General features: G+C 40.2%; 1 protein-coding gene across 1 annotated transcript in view; it reads left to right on the forward strand.

The window, feature by feature from the left end:
- DNAJC6 (DnaJ heat shock protein family (Hsp40) member C6) overlaps nucleotides 1-17,772 on the forward strand; it is a 94,505-nt gene that overhangs the window by 74,364 nt on the left and 2,369 nt on the right. Inside the window, exons 13-17 of the mRNA XM_060084356.1 lie at nucleotides 2,258-2,392; nucleotides 6,419-6,487; nucleotides 7,506-7,625; nucleotides 13,790-14,053; nucleotides 16,186-16,328. Of these exons, the coding sequence (XP_059940339.1) occupies nucleotides 2,258-2,392; nucleotides 6,419-6,487; nucleotides 7,506-7,625; nucleotides 13,790-14,053; nucleotides 16,186-16,328 (731 nt within the window). The remainder of the gene's footprint in view (nucleotides 1-2,257; nucleotides 2,393-6,418; nucleotides 6,488-7,505; nucleotides 7,626-13,789; nucleotides 14,054-16,185; nucleotides 16,329-17,772) is intronic.

The raw sequence follows: 17,772 nt of genomic DNA on the forward strand, positions 1-17,772 counted from the left end.
GTGCCAGTCCAGATCTGGAACTCAGGTATTCTGTCCTCCAAGAGGAAGTAGAAAGAACACTGAGTCCAGAGTTAAAGGCTTGGATTTGAATGTCAGGACTGACACTTACCTATTTGTGTAGGCTTATTAAAAAACCTTAATCGGGCCTCCCTGGTGGCGCAAGTGGTTGAGAGTCCGCCTGCCGATGCAGGGGATACGGGTTCGTGCCCCGGTCTGGGAGGATCCCATGTGCCGCGGAGCGGCTGGGCCCGTGAGCCATGGCCGCTGGGCCTGCGCATCCGGAGCCTGTGCTCTGCAACGGGAGAGGCCACAACAGTGAGGGGCCCACATACCGCAAAAAGAAAAAAAAAAAAAAAAAAAAAAAAAACCTTAATCTTCTTAGCTGTAAAATGGGGAAATACTTACCTATCAGCATTGTTGTAAAGACTAAATTTTAGCTCTTGTCTTGTGTTGGGAAGTTCACTTTTAGTTATTAGAGAATGTTGCTAATTTAACATAAGTTGATATTAAAAGTATACCAAGTAATAGTGAAAAGATTTTAGAATCCTCTACTGGTTGACTTCAAACTTAGGTGTAGAAGCATTAACCCAATGTCCTCTTACAGTTACTCTATAAATCTCAGTATTCTCATTTTATAGAAGGGATAAAGTTTTATAAGTATTAAATGAGGTAAGGGGGCTTCCCTGGTGGCGCAGCGGTTGAGAGTCCACCTGCCAGTGCAGGGGACACGGGTTCGTGCCCCGGTCTGGGAGGATCCCGCATGCCGCGGAGCAGCTGGGCCCGTGAGCCATGGCTGCTGAGCCTGCGCGTCCAGAGCCTGTGCTCCGCAACAGGAGGGGCCACAACAGTGAGAGGCCCACGTACTGCAAAAACAACAACAACAACAACAAAATTGAGGTAAGGGATATACATCATGTAACAGAGTGCCTGACATATCATTGATTCATTGCTGCTACACAAGGCTCATCTGCTGCCCAGCAGATATTAGGAGAGCATTATGCCAATGAAGTCATAGCTGAACACATATTAAATCATATATCCTACTTGGGTTTTGAGAGTGGAATTTATTCGTTAACTTGTTTGATTCTAGTTGTCTATTCCTAGAATAGGTCAGTCTCACTCCAGGAAACTGAGAGCCCATTAGCTTGATCCTTACAAATTAGGAAGTGACATCTTACTACAGGGAGCTAAACGGAATTTTGTCCCTTGACCAATAATGAGAAATTAAAGCCCAATTATATACATGCCACTCTGCATGGTTTTCATCACATTCACTTCACACCTGTAAGGAATGTGAGATGCCTTTGGGTAATTCCTGGAATTTGGAGTCAGAAAACTTGAACATGAGTCCAGCCTTATCATTTGCTTGACATTGGACAAGAAACTTGGCTCTCTGAACCTCAGTTTTGTTGTCTGTGGAATGAAGATAATATCGCTTCTGTCTGACAGGGAGATATTAAGGATTAGCTGAGGTATTCTTTATGAAAGACAACGGTAAACCCTGAAGAAATGATACAGTATTAATATTATTACATTTTTGCTAGAAACCTCAGCTGCCACTTTGTTCTAGCATCCTTGGTTCATTCACAAACTTTTTCTCATTTCACTACATCTGCATCTAGTTTCTGGCAAGTTGTTGACAGGCAATGTTTCAGAAATATTTTAGCTTCACAGGACAAGGTATGATAAGAGTTCAGTTTTTGTCATGCTCAGTTTCTTCCCTTTTTAACTTTCAGTGAGCCAAAGACCACTAAGAACACAAACAAAACTAAACAAAGCCTGGTCAATGAGGTTTTCTATTGTTCACCTTAATAACAGGGCCTGGTTTTGGTCCACGAATTCACTGAATATGAGCACAGTTCATTCATTGGGTATCTCCTATGGTCCAGGCATTGTTTCACCACTCATCTATTAGTCTGTAAGCTTGGCTGACTTATCTTATGTTATTAAGACGCCCGAAGGCCCAAGGGGCCCTTGCTTGTAGTGTTTATGGTTCATCCAACAGGTAAATCCAGAGTTCTCCTTTGTCCACAAAGAAGGGATTATTCATGTGTGGTCAGAAATCCTTGGGATCCTTTGTTAACCCTGGAGGAAGTTATAAGGATAGGATGGGTCTGTAGAACAGCCTGTGAGGCAGGCATCATCCTGATTTTTCAAGTATTTGGCTTACAGCCTTGTAAGAGTGACAGCTCTGCAGTAGTTGTTGAATGGGTGAACTCATAGGACAAAGAAATACCTTTCTCCTGTTGTTTTCTAGGCGCCACCTTTGACCCATTTGGAGCACCTTCTAAACCATCAGGTCAAGATTTGCTGGGTTCTTTTCTGAACACAGCCAGTGCTTCCAGTGACCCCTTTCTTCAGCCTACGAGAAGTCCTTCACCTACAGTGCACGGTAAGGAAGTATTTCATACTGTGTTCAGTGGAGCATGGTTTTCCACAGATAGCAGGAGGTGCTCAGATATAAAAGCACCCTGTAGGTGCGTTTTTTTTTTGGTTTTTGTTTTTTTGGAAAGCTACATAATGCATCTCTCTTTTGAAAATTAACAATTCACATTAACATATTAAAAGCTCTGAGATATTATACAATAAAGAAGTCTACTTAACTTTGTTTTACTCAGCTTTCCTAAAATTTAATTTGGAATTTTTTTTTTTTTACATTAGAGCTACATGCACATAATTATAGGGCACCATTAATTGTAGCACATATCTTTATTTTATGTACTATTAAAAAAAACACTGCCACTTTTAGTTGATTGGAAGATGCATACTAGTTGAAGTCTTTGAAATGTGAAAAAATGAGTCCTAGGTTAATAAAATGTGATATGATGAGCATTTCACAAAATTAATACTCCACAGAACAGTTTAGAATACAATATCCTGGTATATTAGACTAGTTCTAATATGAAGCCACTAACCACACGTGGCTGTTGAGCACTTGAGATGTGGCCAGTCTGATTTGAAATGCACTCTAAGTGTAAAGTTCATACCAGGTTTCAAAACTCAGTACAAAAAAAAGTAGAATATCTTATTAATATTTTTATATTGGTCACTTGATATAATTTTTTAAATATATTGGTTTAAATAAAATATTTTGTTAAAATTAATTTTACTAAAAGTGTCTTTTTGCCTTTCTTAATGTCACTACTAGAAAAGTTTTAAATTACACATGGCCCACATTATATTTCTGTATTAGAGACTTAGGTTGTGTAGAAAGAATCGTAATCACATCCATTTGTAAGAGCGAAAAGGTATCACTTAGGTAACACTGATTAAAACCAAAGCTCTTCAGTGAAGGACAGATGACTTTGAGCTGGAAAACGGAAGCTCATTCCTGATGTTGAAGGATATTGATCATCATTGGCCTCAACCTAGAGGATGATGTATTTGTTGTTGAAGGCACCCTGAGTCCCCTTGGAGAATGCAGTCCAGTCATCAGCTTGACTTCATGGAAGCCATGCAAATGCAAAAGGAAGATGAGTTGTGCAACACTAGTCAAACTGTAACGACCGAAAAACAGAAAGCAGTCCAAGAACAACCTTAATAGGTGATTTCCTGTTGGTCTTAAATCTCAAACTATTTGAAGTGGGTCCACAGGACAACATACAAGAAATTCACCTCTGACCTTTGAGTAGTGCCCACTTAAAAGAATCTCCTGATTGGAAGTTGTCTACCCTGAGAGGAAAGACGCAGGCAGATAGGTTATAGCTGTTGTTTTTGTTCACTTATTTAAAGTGTAGGTTACATCATTGCTCAAAATCTCAGTGCCTCAATCAGCATGGAAGCCAAAGTCCTTGAAATGGCCTATGTAGGCACTTTGTGCTCTAGCACCCAGGGCTGTGACCTCCTTTCCCATTCTCTCCCTCTTGCTCACTCCATTCCAGCCACAGTAGCCTCTCTGTTGTTGCACTGGGTGTCCCCTCTTCCCAAGACATAGGCATAGCTAATTCCTTCACCTCCTTGGTCTTTACTCAGCTGTTAGCTTCTCGATGGGGTTTACTCTGGCTGCCCCATTTCACATTAAAACCCATCCTCCTGCTCCTCTGCATTTTCCTTTCCATTGTACTTGCCAACTTTAATATACTCAATAATGTACTTATGTGTTGTTTATTTTTGTTGTCTTTCTCTCCTCACTAGAACATGAGCTCACAAAGGCAGGGATTTTTGTTTGTTTTGTTTATGAATGTTTCTGTAGTGCCTAGAAGAGTTATTGGCACACGGTAGGTTTTATCTATCTGTCTTTCCATATAATATATAAATATAAAATGAATTGTAACTTTTTCCTATCTAAGTCTCTGTGATGCATAATGATAATGTTAATAAGGTTATATATTTTCCTGACTTTAATACTTTGAATTTACTGTTTTCATATGAGTACTACCTTTTATGTCCCATGGGTATGGATGTCCATGCTTTGGCATGGCAGTAGTGGACTCAGTTCTCTCTTGTGAGCATGTTAGAAGATGTTTATAACTCAGTTTCAGACAGTTAGCACTCCTTCATTTTGTGGCTACACTTCTTATTTTGATCTGTGCCATGCTAGTGAGTGAAAGAATTTTCCACCATCCTTGATGAGAAGGGAATTACTCCACTGTTAGTGGGTCAGTTGCATCCTCTTCATATACAGGTGAGACTCAGGTGTCATATTGGGAGGTCAGATTGCCCACCTTGGATTTCTACAAGGCACCATCAATCTCTTCTGAAAATCAAGAAATATTGCCTTTGAGTTTTACAAATATTTATTGAATATCTACTCTGAAGAGAATAATCATTTGGGGCACAATTTGAGAAGAAAAACTAAACAAGTAACCATAATAAAAGGCAAAATAGAAGTTTAAAATATTGGGTAATTACTGTTTCATTTGTTTATTCCTTTCTCTCCAACAGATTTTAAGTTTCTTAAGGAGAGGTACTGTGTCCTTAAGCTCTCTGTTCTCTAGTGTGGTGCCTTATGTGTGGTAGGTGGTAAGGATTTGAAGGTTTGATTAGTAAAAAGGTTGAAGTACTAATTCCTACTTCTGTATCCTAGTTAGATGTAAGACTAAGGTCAGAGTTTACCGGAAATCAAAGAGCAAATGTTAGTAAAATTGTCTAATTTCCACCTCAGTTTTCATGGATTACTATGGAAAAAGGGAAGGGAGAACTAAAAGGGAAGAACTGTTATTTTTGATAATGGCATGTTCTACTTAACTCAATGATGGGAAGGTACACAATGTCTTGATTCGTACTAAGCAAACAAAACAGGTAAATGTAAGGCTTGGTAAAGCTAATCTTGGTCTTTTGATGATCCTTTTGGTGGTGGTGGAGGAGTGTGTGTTGTATCTTAAATCCTACTTGCAAAGTTATTTTAGTATTTGTGTTGTACTCACTGATTTAATGAACAGAACCTAGAAGAGTCTTAGAAAGAAATTCTGTCTTATGGCATCCTATTTCTTATTTGAATTTTATAGATGTAGAAAAAAACTTACTCTACCAGTGTGTACTCCTGTAATATATCCGATTCTCTTTAGCTGAACATTTCTTTTAAATTCTACATTTGGAACTTTGAGAGGGGTCAGAATGATCTGTTTTGAAGCTGCAATGAGTTTCTTTTGAGTGACGATATATACATACCTGACACCAGCATGGTGGATGGTATCTAGTCAGTCCCCAGTACATGTTCTGATTGACTCATCATTCTCCATTCATGTCACAGCAGAGGAGAAAACAAAATTTCAGTTCTAAGTTGCCCGTGCCTCTCGTACACTGGTTAATGCCAATTCAAGGCAAATTGAGTTTAAGTTTCATTTCACTATTTTTTTTTTCTTTTTTTTTTTTTTTTTTGCGGTATGCGGGCCTCTCACTGTTGTGGCCTCTCCCGTTGCGGAGCACAGGCTCCGGACGCGCAGGCCCAGCGGCCATGGCTCACGGGCCCAGCCGCTCCGCGGCATATGGGATCCTCCCAGACCGGGGCACGAACCCATATCCCCTGCATCGGCAGGCGGACTCTTAACCACTGCGCCACCAGGGAGGCCCCATTTCACTATTTTTAATTGCCAGCTGACTTTGTGTTAAGTGTAGAGATGGGACACACAAAGATGAATAAGATAATTTTCTGCCTTCAAGAAACTCACAGTTTATTGGAGACAGACATATGCACGGTTTTAATTCAAAGTGTAGTTATGAGGTAAAATAAAAGTGAGCCAAAGAAGGAACAGAGACAGTTTATGGCTTCTCCCGGTGCTCATGTAAGTAACCATAGATGAAGGCACAAAATAACAATGTTGCAGAATGTGGGGAGAGCTCAGAGGGGGAGTTGAATCACGTGGGACCTGGACAGGTCATGAGGCCTCATGAGAGGGAGAGCATTTTTCTGTGTGAATTCAGAAAAGTGGATTCTGAGCTATGTTGTCCTGATTCTTTTTCTTCTCCTCATTTGCAGCTTCTAGTACACCTGCTGTGAACATTCAGCCAGAGGTTTCAGGAGGTTGGGACTGGCATACTAAACCAGGTAATGGTCAGCAGATTAAGTTTGTGCACATTTTACCGGTTGCTGAAGCATAATCCTTTACCCAAGATGAAGTGAGTACTTACAGAGTGTTAAGGCCACCTATGAAAGTTCCTAAAGGCTCACAGCCTGGCGGAGCTTTTCACATTGCCCTTGATGGCATGGTTGTGCTGCATGTTATATGGTATTTAACTTGTCTAAGTCTCATTTGCTAAATGCCTTGACAATAAATTGAGTTAGACAAATCTTGGTTTATATCTAACTCAACCATTTAGAAGCTCTTGGATTTTTTACAAGTCTTAACTTCAGTTTTCTATCTGTAAAATGGGGTTCCTAATTCTTGTTCCACACAGTTAAGTGAAATAACTTATGTGAGATTTTCTGACATAGAGTAGGTGTTGCATAATCTGAATGGTTTTCTTTCTTCACAAAGGACTTGTTTTCGGGCTGGATTTGTCTGTAATAAATAAATTCTCTTTCTGATGGCTAGTATTGTATTTCTTGAGAGCCATCTTGTGTGATTGTGTTCCTGATGCTGTGCAAGTTACACATACACACACACACACACACACACACACACACACACACACACACACTATATGTTTATCACAGAACCTTATAAAGCAGTTGCTGTTTCTTTATCTAACCAATGAGAAAATATTGAAGTTAAGCAACATGCCAAAGGTCACTCAGCTAGGAAGTGGCAGAACCAGAATTCAGGCCTGACTCCAAATCCCATAGGAAAGAATGAAGTCAGCTGACATGTGAGATAAACGCTAGACATAATAGTTTGCAGGGATGGCCAGGGAATGACGTATGCTTTCTCTCTTCCCGGTTTCTGCTCCAGGCCGCTGCTACTCACTTAAGTCAGGGAAATAAGTCTAACGACTCCTAACACATTTGCAAACCCTGTCCTAATTTGCCTTTAGAGGCAAGGTGAGCAGTAGCTCTGGATTTCTGAATTTCAGAATTCAGCCTTGGACAACTGACTCATTTTCAATGACCTTATTATTTTTTTCAGGAGGTTTTGGAATGGGAAGCAAGTCAGCTGCCACCAGCCCAACAGGCTCGTTGCATGGTACTCCCACCCATCAAAACAAACCCCAGACTCTGGATCCTTTTGCCGACCTTGGGACATTAGGTATAAATGTAGCAGGTTAAGACATAAATAACATTTACTTATGGCTACCAAGCCTTAAATCTAAATCTTTGGTGTTAAAATAAGGTGGTATTGTTACCTAAGATCTAAAATCATGTGTATTTTTAAGCTATACTCTAAAACCCGAGATTGACTTTTAAGAAAAGGAAACAGGCTTCAGATATTGGGTTGGAACTAACCCCTATTAATCTGTTTCTCTAATGACTAATTTTGAAGTAGTAGCATAAATAAAGTTAGAACTTCCAGGAGCATCTGACAATAGAGTTTGGCTGCAGCAAAAGTAATGAATGTGTAGAAAAATACTGAGACATGAGGCAGGTCAGATAGATTTGTGCCATGTAGGGCCAGCTGTGCATAGGCCTTACTGTGAAGTTGCTAGTGAGATCCTCATACTGTACCCCTCTTCTCTCCATTGGCGACAGTGCTCTCGGGTCAGTTTCTAAAATTCCATACAGAAAATAGACTCTCTTTATAGTATATCCAAACTGTTTTTCATCGTATGTTAATTATTATTATAAAATAAATGTTTCATGAGGAAGGAAGTTTGGAAACACTGGGTTCGGTGGACTTGGGTTACTGCAAAAACTTCTGAGAATCAGTGCTCATGGTGATGCTTCCCACTAGGAGAATACAGTGTGCAGGGTTCTCAAACTATTTCACCAAGGAACCTTTCTTCAAGGAGTAGTTCATTGGACTAGTGTGTTCTGAAACCTTTTCTTCCTCCTTTTCCTTCCTTCTCTGGGCAGTACAGAGTTGTTAAATAAAGGTGAGGCAGCCCTCACACTAAGGATTAAATGAGACACGTTGATAGTTTAGTTTCTCTGAAAGCCCTCCTGAGGCATTTAGAGCCAAATTGTCTGCAGAGAATGAGAACGTGACTACCTTTTTATTTTTTGCCAGTAGTTATGTCAGAATCTTGACCTTTTCTTTTATACCCTTTAGACCTTTTTTCCTTTTAAAAACTCTCAAAATTATTTCTCTTTTTTATATCTTAAAATAAACTTCACATTTTAGAATAATAACATCATATATAACAGGCAAAGTTCTACTTCAAATAAAATCTTATTCACTGTTCATTTTTTACCCATTTATTCATCCCACAACTACTTACTAAGTGCCTTCTACGTGCTAACACTCTTTTAGTAAAAACCAACCAACCAAACTAACAAAACCAAAACAAAATTCCTGCCTTCGTAAGGCTTATATTCTAGAAGGGGAAACAAATACTAAATGAATAAATATATAATATAATGTCAAGTAATAAAAACAATTATTGTTTATTTGGAGGTTTTACTATGTGCCAGGCTCTATTTTAAGTGCTTTACATGTATCATTTCATTTAATCTTCCCAATAATCTTTTGAAGTAGGAACTGTTATAGTCCTCATTTTCAGATGAAGAAACCTGGACACAAAAGTTTAAGTAACTTGCCCAAATCACAAGGTTTCTACACCATGAAGTCTAGGTCTGGAGTTTGCACTATAACCCCCGTGCAGAGTGCTGTGAAAAAAGTAAGGTAGAAAGTGATGGCGAGTTGGGGATGGGCTGGGGTGTTATTTTAGATATCAAGTGGTTAGGGAAGGCCTCTCTGACGAGGTGACCTTTATAGGAAGTTCTTTTAAAAACTCCAGCATCGTGTCTTGCATCTAGTTGTCATGTCCTTTTAGACACCTTTAACCTGGAATCATTCCTCAGCCTTTCATGACATCAATACTTGAAGGGTACAGGCCAGTTGAGAACGTCTCGATTTGTTAACTTTGATCACTTGGTTAAGGTGATGTCTGCCAGGTTTCTTCACCATGAAGTTACCATTTTTCCCTGTAGTAATTAATGAGTAATCTGGGGAGATAATTTGAGACTGTTCTATTTGAGAATATCCTGTTCTCCATCTGACTTTTACCCAGTAGTTTCAGCATTCATTAGTGATCCTTGCCTAAAGCAGGCATTACCATGATATCTGCAGAATTGTGATTGTCTGATTCTGTCCTTCTTTCTATATATATTAGTTAGCATTTCACTCTAAGGCAGAATCTCCTCTCTCTCCATCCCCTCCCCCCTTCCTTTCTGATTCCCTCCCTCTCTCACATCATAACAGACTAGTGGATTCGTTTTGGATTCAGTTGGTTATCATCTATTATTGTCATTATTTAATGTTCACATTGTCCCACATTTAGTTTGCGAAAGCTCCTTTGTTCTGGCTTCTATATCTTTTTCACTTGATTCCATCATCTTTGAGAACTTTCTTTCTTTATGGCAGAACAAGATGTTCTAGGCTTGTCTTGAACTTTTTACACCCCAGTCCTGGAATCAGGCATTTCCAAGAATCCTCATTCCTTTTTGTGGGGAGTGGTATTTAGAAACCAGAATCTGTGTTCTAAGTATGTTTTTTGGTATGGGGGTGGGTGTCATTGCTCTGCCTTTCAGGAGATGGAGATAGGTGATGAGTGGATATAAATGCATATATCAGTATATAATTCCATCCACTACCACAGGGTTCTTCCTTACCTTCCCCTATTCCATATGTGTATCTTCCGTTTCCTTGGATCTCAACATTAATAGACAACAAAAATAGTTTCAGAATAGCTGCATCCATATCACTGCAACAGTATACCTACTAGGAGGAGTTCAAGAGTTCTTTATTGTTTTTAAAATGCAGTAATTCTTAAAAACTGCTGGGGAAACTAGTTTCGTAAATTACCCTATTTTTCAACTCACATAACTTAGGAAAGGTAAGTGACTTTCCTGAAGCTACACAGTGAACAGGTATATGAGCAAGTGCTACACATTAGAATTTTTGACTCCTAGGTAATTGCTTTAGAGTAAAAATTAAACTTCCAAATTATATAGCTTCAATTTTTTTTAAAAAGGTAGTATCCTTCTCCTTTAGGTATTTTCACATTGAACAGTTCTGATACAAACACTGTACTTCTTCCCATAGATATTCTGATTTAATTGGTTTGGCTGTGGCTTGGTTATAAACAGTTTTTAAAGCTCCCCAAGTGAGTCTAGTGCACAGCCAAGTTTGACGACCACTGCTTTTGCTTTTAATGAGGATTGCAGTGGCCTCTGGGTTTAGCTACTGCTTTGTATTTCTGTCAGTTCTCCACTTCAGTGGCGTTGAAAATTAGAATTGCTAAACATGGGTAGAAAATATTCTGGAAGGGTAGACATCAGAAAGTCCTGCAATGTTGATGAACAGCTTGAGATCAGAGTCAGCATGTGCCTTTTCACCACTGTGTCTGCAGCCTGGCATGGAGAAGATGCTCTATAGTGGTTTTTTTTTGTTTTTTTGTTTTTTTTTTTGTGGTACGCGGGCTTCTCACTGCTGTGGCCTCTCCCGTTGCGGAGCACAGGCTCCGGACGCGCAGGCTCAGCGGCCATGGCGCACGGACCCAGCCGCTCCGCGGCATGTGGGATCTTCCCAAACCGGGGCACGAACCCGTGTCCCCTGCATCGGCAGGCGGACTCTCAACCACTGCGCCACCAGGGAAGCCCTCTATAGTGTTTTATAAATGACATTGTGATGGGAATATGGAAGTATTTTTTAAGTTCTTCAGGTCTTTCTATGTTATTGAATTTTTAAATAATAAATGTATATATATTCAGAAAGAAGATAGTAAGCATCCTTAAAATATAAAATGTACTCCCAGTGCAGAATGCAAACCCAGCCTAAGGTATATGTTGATGCACTGTTGGCAGAAGGGCCCAGGGGCTCACAAAGAGGGGCTTCATGTTCTGAGTTAGACACTGACAGCAATGCCAACCTGCAGAATATAACCCTGTCATTACTTTTTCCTATTACCAAGTATTTATTGAGCCCTTATGGTGTCCTGGTGCATGCTGGGCATATGAAATTGCATTATTTTAAAATAACGTCTCTTATTCGCTTAACTCAGGGATTGTGAAGAACTTTCACATAACCATTGTGCCTTCATGATATACCTGTGACGTAGACATAGTTCTGATTTCACAGGTGACAAAATTGAGGTCAAGGGGATAAGTTTTTCACTGAACTGCAGAAGAGCAAGGATTCTCTGTAGATGTTTTCAGCTATATTCCCAGTGCACAGTATCTGGTACTTAGTAATGCTCAACAGATACTGATGAATAACTCTATGAATGAATGAATGAATAAGTGCATGCAAGAATGAATGCACAAGTGAGCAACAGAGCAGAGACTCAAAGTCAGATTGACTCTGGGTCCGATGGTCATAACACAACATTCCTAGTGGGAAAGGAAAGAGGAGCCCAGATCAGAGCAGAGGAACAGTATCTATATAAAGAAGACACAGTAAGTAAGGGATGAGTTGTAGTGAAAGACTCAGAGATTTAGGGAGGGATTAGGGATTATGGCTGCAGGAAATGAACATAACCTGTGGAGATAGGAAACCCATAGTCAAGTCCCAGCTCCATTAACTAGCTGTGTGATCATGAGCATATCAGTATACCTCCCTGAGCCTTGCTTCCCTCATCTTTAAAGTGGGGCCAGACTATGGAAAACAGTATGGACATTTCTCAAAAAACTGAAAATGGAACTACCATATGACCCAGCAATTCCACTCCTGGGTATATATCTGAGAAAAACAAAAACACTAATTTGAAAAGATACATGCACCCCAATGTTCATAGCAGCATTATTTACAATTGCCAAGATATGGGAGCAACCAAGTGTCCATCAACAGATGAATGGATAAAGAAGATGTGGCATATATATATCATGGAATACTACTCAGCCATAAAAAAGAACAAAATTTTGCCATTTGTAGCAACATGGATGGACTCGGAGGGCATTATGCTAAGCGAAATAAGTCAGACAGAGAAAGACAAATACTGTATGATATCACTTATATGTGGAACCCAAAAAATACAACGAACTAGTGAATATGACAGAAAAGAAGCAGATTCACAGATATAGAGAATAAACTAGGCATTGCCAGTGCTGGGGAGTGGGGGAAGGGCAATATAGGGGTGGGGAAGTGGGAGGTACAAACTACTGGGTGTAAGACAGGCTCAAGGATGTATTGTACAACACAGGGAATAGAGCCAATATTTTGTAATAACTAAATGGAAAGTAACCTTTAAAAATTGTATAAAAATTTTAAAAAAGTTTTTAAATGGTGATTTTGACAAAGAAAGAAAAATAAATAAATAAAGTGGGGCTAGTAATACTACCTACTTCTGAAGGGTGTTGTGTAGATTGAAGGCAGTAATATTTAGAAACATGTTTTATAATTTCTGAAGAGCTATATAAATGTTACTTTATTATCACTGTTGTTTTGGAATTGGTGCCTGAAAGGGTCCCTGTAGATCACCATGTTTCAGCTTCTCATTTTACCTCTTTAAACATGAGCTACAACTGGTCTTCGTATTTGAGAAAAAGCCCAGCATATATGCAGTGAGTACTTAAAAGTTAGGAGTTATAGAATCAGGATTCTACTTAAATTCCCAGCACAAAGTAATATTTCTTAAAGCTTGAATAAGATTCTTTGCCCTATTCAAGGCTGTCAGAGTGTTAGCTGTGTTTACTCTCCTGCACTGAAATGCAAGTAGTGTGAAATTGAAACCTATTTATGAAATTTCGAAACCTCTTGGTTTACTCATGGGCGCTAACCATGCTTGTATTTATAACAGACCATGAATAATCCTGCTTATTGAAGTTTAAGTAGCACCTTCATGAGTGAATGTATTTTGTTTTATTCCCTGTTCTGGTTGTTTGATAGTTTTTACTCCAGTGAAGAAGTAGAATCTGCTGAGAGGGTGGGAAGGAGGGCTGGGTTGGCATAGTGGAAGAGCCAGGGCTCTTCTGGCTTGGAGTTAAAGACTTGGACTGAAGTCCCAGTTCTGCCACTTTCTGGCTGTGTGACTTTGAGAAAGTCACTTAACTACTCTGAGCTATAGTTTGCTCATCCAAAGAAAAAATGGGGCTATTAATACATACCTAAACATGTTATTGTGGGGATTAAAGGAAATATATGACTGCAATTTATTTAACTATTAGGAAGGCTAATTGTGCCACCAGTCAAGGGAAGTTCCACTGAAGTCACTGTAAACAGCAACTTGAGACACAGGAGTTAGAGGCTACTCAAAATAGCATTACCTTCTTTCTCACTCTCTCCTTTTTTTGTTGGTTTTTTAATTTGTTCTGTAGGTGGTTCTTCATTTGCCAGCAAACCGTCCACACCAACTGGATTGGGTGGAGGATTTCCACCTCTTAGCTCGCCACAGAAAGCATCTCCCCAGCCTATGGGTGGAGGGTGGCAGCAGGGGAGTGGCTACAGCTGGCAGCAGACACAGTCTAAGCCACAGTCCAGCATGCCCCACTCCTCTCCCCAGAACCGACCCAACTACAACGTGAGCTTCTCCTCCGTGCCTGGGGGCCAGAACGAACGTGGGAAAGGAGCAGCTAACTTGGGTAAGGATGACGGTATGGAGCCTGGCTGTAGGGTACCCAAATGTATGTATGTCTGAAGAAGGAGATAGAAAGCAATTCCGGTAGTTTCTGACGCAATCTTTGAATTGTAGAGACAGAGCACGATCCCTACACCAGGGTGGTGCCTGGAGCTCCAGGTTTTACCAGGCTCCTGACACAGATCGCTTTGTGAGTGCTGGCTCACCTGTCTGTCTCTCTCCACACTGAGACCAATGCCTCATTGTCACTAGCACCTAGCAGAGTGCCTGGCATGTAGTAGGCACTGAATGGGTATTGAATGGATGTGTGTGGAGGCGTGGTTGCATCTTGAAGCTGTCATTCCTTTGGAAGAGAGGGTAGAAGAGGAAGGTTGGGAACCTTTCAAGCGCTGTGTTCACACTTGCTCTTGGACCCCATTTAGAGGAGTGGACGTATCTTGGACGTTTGGTATGATTATCCTCCGGTTGGGGGATGTTCCTGAGATCACTGGGTTTCCTGTGATGGTTTTTTCCTCTCTTCTGAGAAGAAAGTTACAAGAACACAAAATGGTCCAACAGCTAAGGCTGGAGGATACTCTGGATGGGAGTCTTCCTTTTTCAAATGGGATTCTTGATAGCGAGTGAAAAATAATATATTTTGGATAGCAGGGACGGTTAAACTTGAGTTTGCTAAAAGGCCTGTTATGATATATTTTACATTTCAGTTGATTTGATTATACCTAAGACTGAAACGTTTAGGGACATGGTAAGGAAACAGGCCTTCCTATGGAACATGGAGAATGAAATTCTTCTACTTTTTCTGGTAGCTGTAGCTGACATTTATTGAGTGCTTATTATATGTCAGGTGCTATTCTATGCAGTTTTCGCATACTATTTAATATAATCTTCCCAAACCAACCCCATGTTGTAGACAGAAGTCAATAATTTCCTAAGTCCATACAGCTCGTAAGTGACAGAGCCAAGATCTGCACCAGGACAGTGTGGCTCTAGAGCCCCTGCTCTTCACCGCCACACTCTATTGGATGTGACACAGGTGACTTCTCACAACACCGACATGACAGGGACTCTCTTATTGGGAATACAACGTCATGTTTGTTCTTTAGTTAGCAGTGGGTATTCCTGGATAATTCCATAGAGTCACCTGGCTTCCCCTCCGTTTTTATTTTGAGTAGATGTGGGGTGAATGTCTTCAATCAGCAAATATTTATGGAGCGTCTTCAGTGTAGAAAACATTGGGGATACGCAGCAAACAAGACAGACAGAATCCCTAGTCTCAGAGCACTCACATTTTAGTGTGTGCGTATGACAGCGTACGTTCAGAATGCCTTACAGTATAGAGCTGGCAAGTGGGTTTTAATTCCAACACCGGCTTTGGTTGAAGGGCATGGACTGCGTGTACTCCTGTGTTTTGGTTCTGTTTTGTTTTAACAACAAACATTTAAATAGCCAGGCACTGTTCTAAGCACACCATGCCTGGTTGACAGATGAGGAAATTGAGGCATGCAGATGGCAAGGAACTTGCCCCAAGGTCACATCACTAATAAGGGCAGAGCTGGAATTCAAACCTGGAGAGTTTGTCTCCAGGGTCTTTGCTCTTTGCTGCTATGCTAGGCTGCTTTTCCAAACAGACTGATAAAGGTTGTGAGGCTAAAACCAGACTTAGGAAAAAAGAGCACTGTGATGGACTAAAAGTGTCAGCTGAGTGCGGGCAGGAAAGCAGTGGCGTGCATGGATTTCAAGTACCAAAACCCAGGTCTTGGTCCCATCACTGATACTAACTAGTTGTGTGACTGGGGCCTGGGGGGCGTGGGGGAGGGAGCAGGTGGTAGAATCATGAATATCCTCATCTATAAAAAGATGGAACAGTGGATATGGAATTATGGAATTAGACTTAATCTAGCAATCCCGCCCCAAGTCCAAGCTTTGCCATGGACATAGTATATGATTCTTAACGATCTCTTAAGTTCTTCAGACTTTACTTTCCTCATCTGTAAAATGGACATGACAGGGTAATTGAGAGGATTAAGGGGCTTAGTGCATGTGAAAGCACCTGGAAGACCAAGTGTTGTGACATAACGATATGATATTATGTTTCAGAATAAAAACCATAATCATTTAAAAAATATTATGTTGCAGAAGGGAAACAAAAAGCAGCTGACTTTGAAGACCTACTCTCTGGTCAAGGTTTTAATGCTCACAAAGACAAAAAGGGCCCTCGAACAATAGCTGAGATGAGAAAGGAGGAAATGGCTAAGGATATGGATCCTGAGAAATTAAAGGTAAGTGAGCCTCTGACCCAGGGTGACGATTATGTGTGTGGAGCTGTCAGTGTGGGACTAACCTATAGAAGGTGCCGTGTTAGGTTTCTAACATCCACTTTATTTCATTTGGTTCCTATAGCTGTGATTTGAGTACAGCTGTGTCCTTTAATAGCAAAGTACTTCCGGGGAGTACTGTGTATGCTGTTTCGTTTCTTTAATAAAATGCACTTTATTCCATGGTATGGTAGTATAGATTTTCTTTGTTTACATTTTCAAATAAGCAGCGGCACTCTTTAGGAGGTGATCTTATTGTTCAGATGGCATTCCGATCTGTAGGTAAGTCATTATGATTTGGAGGTAAGAAGAATGCATTATTTATGTTCTCTATTTCTGCTTTGAGAGCTTTATAGTAGACTAGATCAACTGAAGCCCTCAGGATCTCTCCTTTGCTGACAGAGAGGGAAATACTGATGTACCTGGGAATTACTCACTCCTGTAATGTTAGATCTGGAGGTTTGGGAAGGTGGCAGGGAGGAAGGCTGAGGGAGGTGAGGTCCTTGGCTTCCCCACTGCTTCCCCCCACTTTTAACCAGAGCATTTCTGCTTTTATCTGTTTTTGATTCTTGGAAGTCTAGGTAAGATTTTATTTGGGGAAAGAGAATGTTTCCCTATTATTTTCTTTTCTTTTAAAGTTTGCAAACCAGTGATGCCCTTAATTCATAGATGAGAAAACGGAGACATTACTTTATAGCTGAGGATGTTATCGTGGATGATGGTTAATTTGGGAACAAAAGGGTGGTTATGTTGATGAACGGTGTGAGATAGTGAAAGAGTTTGTGAAGATCAAGACAAGTGGACTGCTCTTCACAGACAGAGGGGCTGCATTTCCACATGACGAAACATACTGACCCTGTAGCAGCCTGGAAGATGAGGGTCTAATCTGTTACTCCAAAATCAGGAGTGGTACAGCTAGTCAATGTCACACATTTTGAAAAAAGATACCACTGTTCTTCGCCATAATTTCCCTACAGATTCGAACGTTTGTTGAAGATGTGCAGATACTATTTGGAGTACAATATAGGATCCTTTGTTTGTATTTGCTTTGCACTTCATACAACATCCAAAAGGTTTTATATTCCTTCCAAAAACCTTGTGCCCCATCTCAAGAACCTTTGTTCATTAGGTAAACTCTGACAGTTTTCTATAAAAGAAAGTTATTTATGTCTTTTAAACCATGCTTGGTTATTTAGTTGGTATGGGGTATTAAATCGTTTGGGGGAGTAGCCATCATTTACCTTGACTGAGCTTCTGTTATGTGCTAAATGCTGATGCATTGTTACAGACCCTTCAATTTAGTCATCTCATTTGTTCGAACTATGAAGATTCAAACTATGAATGCTCATAGTTTGAATGAATGACTAAATGTATTCATTTAGCAAACCCTTTTGAGCTCTATTCCATG

Source organism: Mesoplodon densirostris, chromosome 2 (genome assembly GCF_025265405.1).
Source record: "Mesoplodon densirostris isolate mMesDen1 chromosome 2, mMesDen1 primary haplotype, whole genome shotgun sequence".
NCBI classification, from domain to species: Eukaryota; Metazoa; Chordata; class Mammalia; order Artiodactyla; family Ziphiidae; genus Mesoplodon; species Mesoplodon densirostris.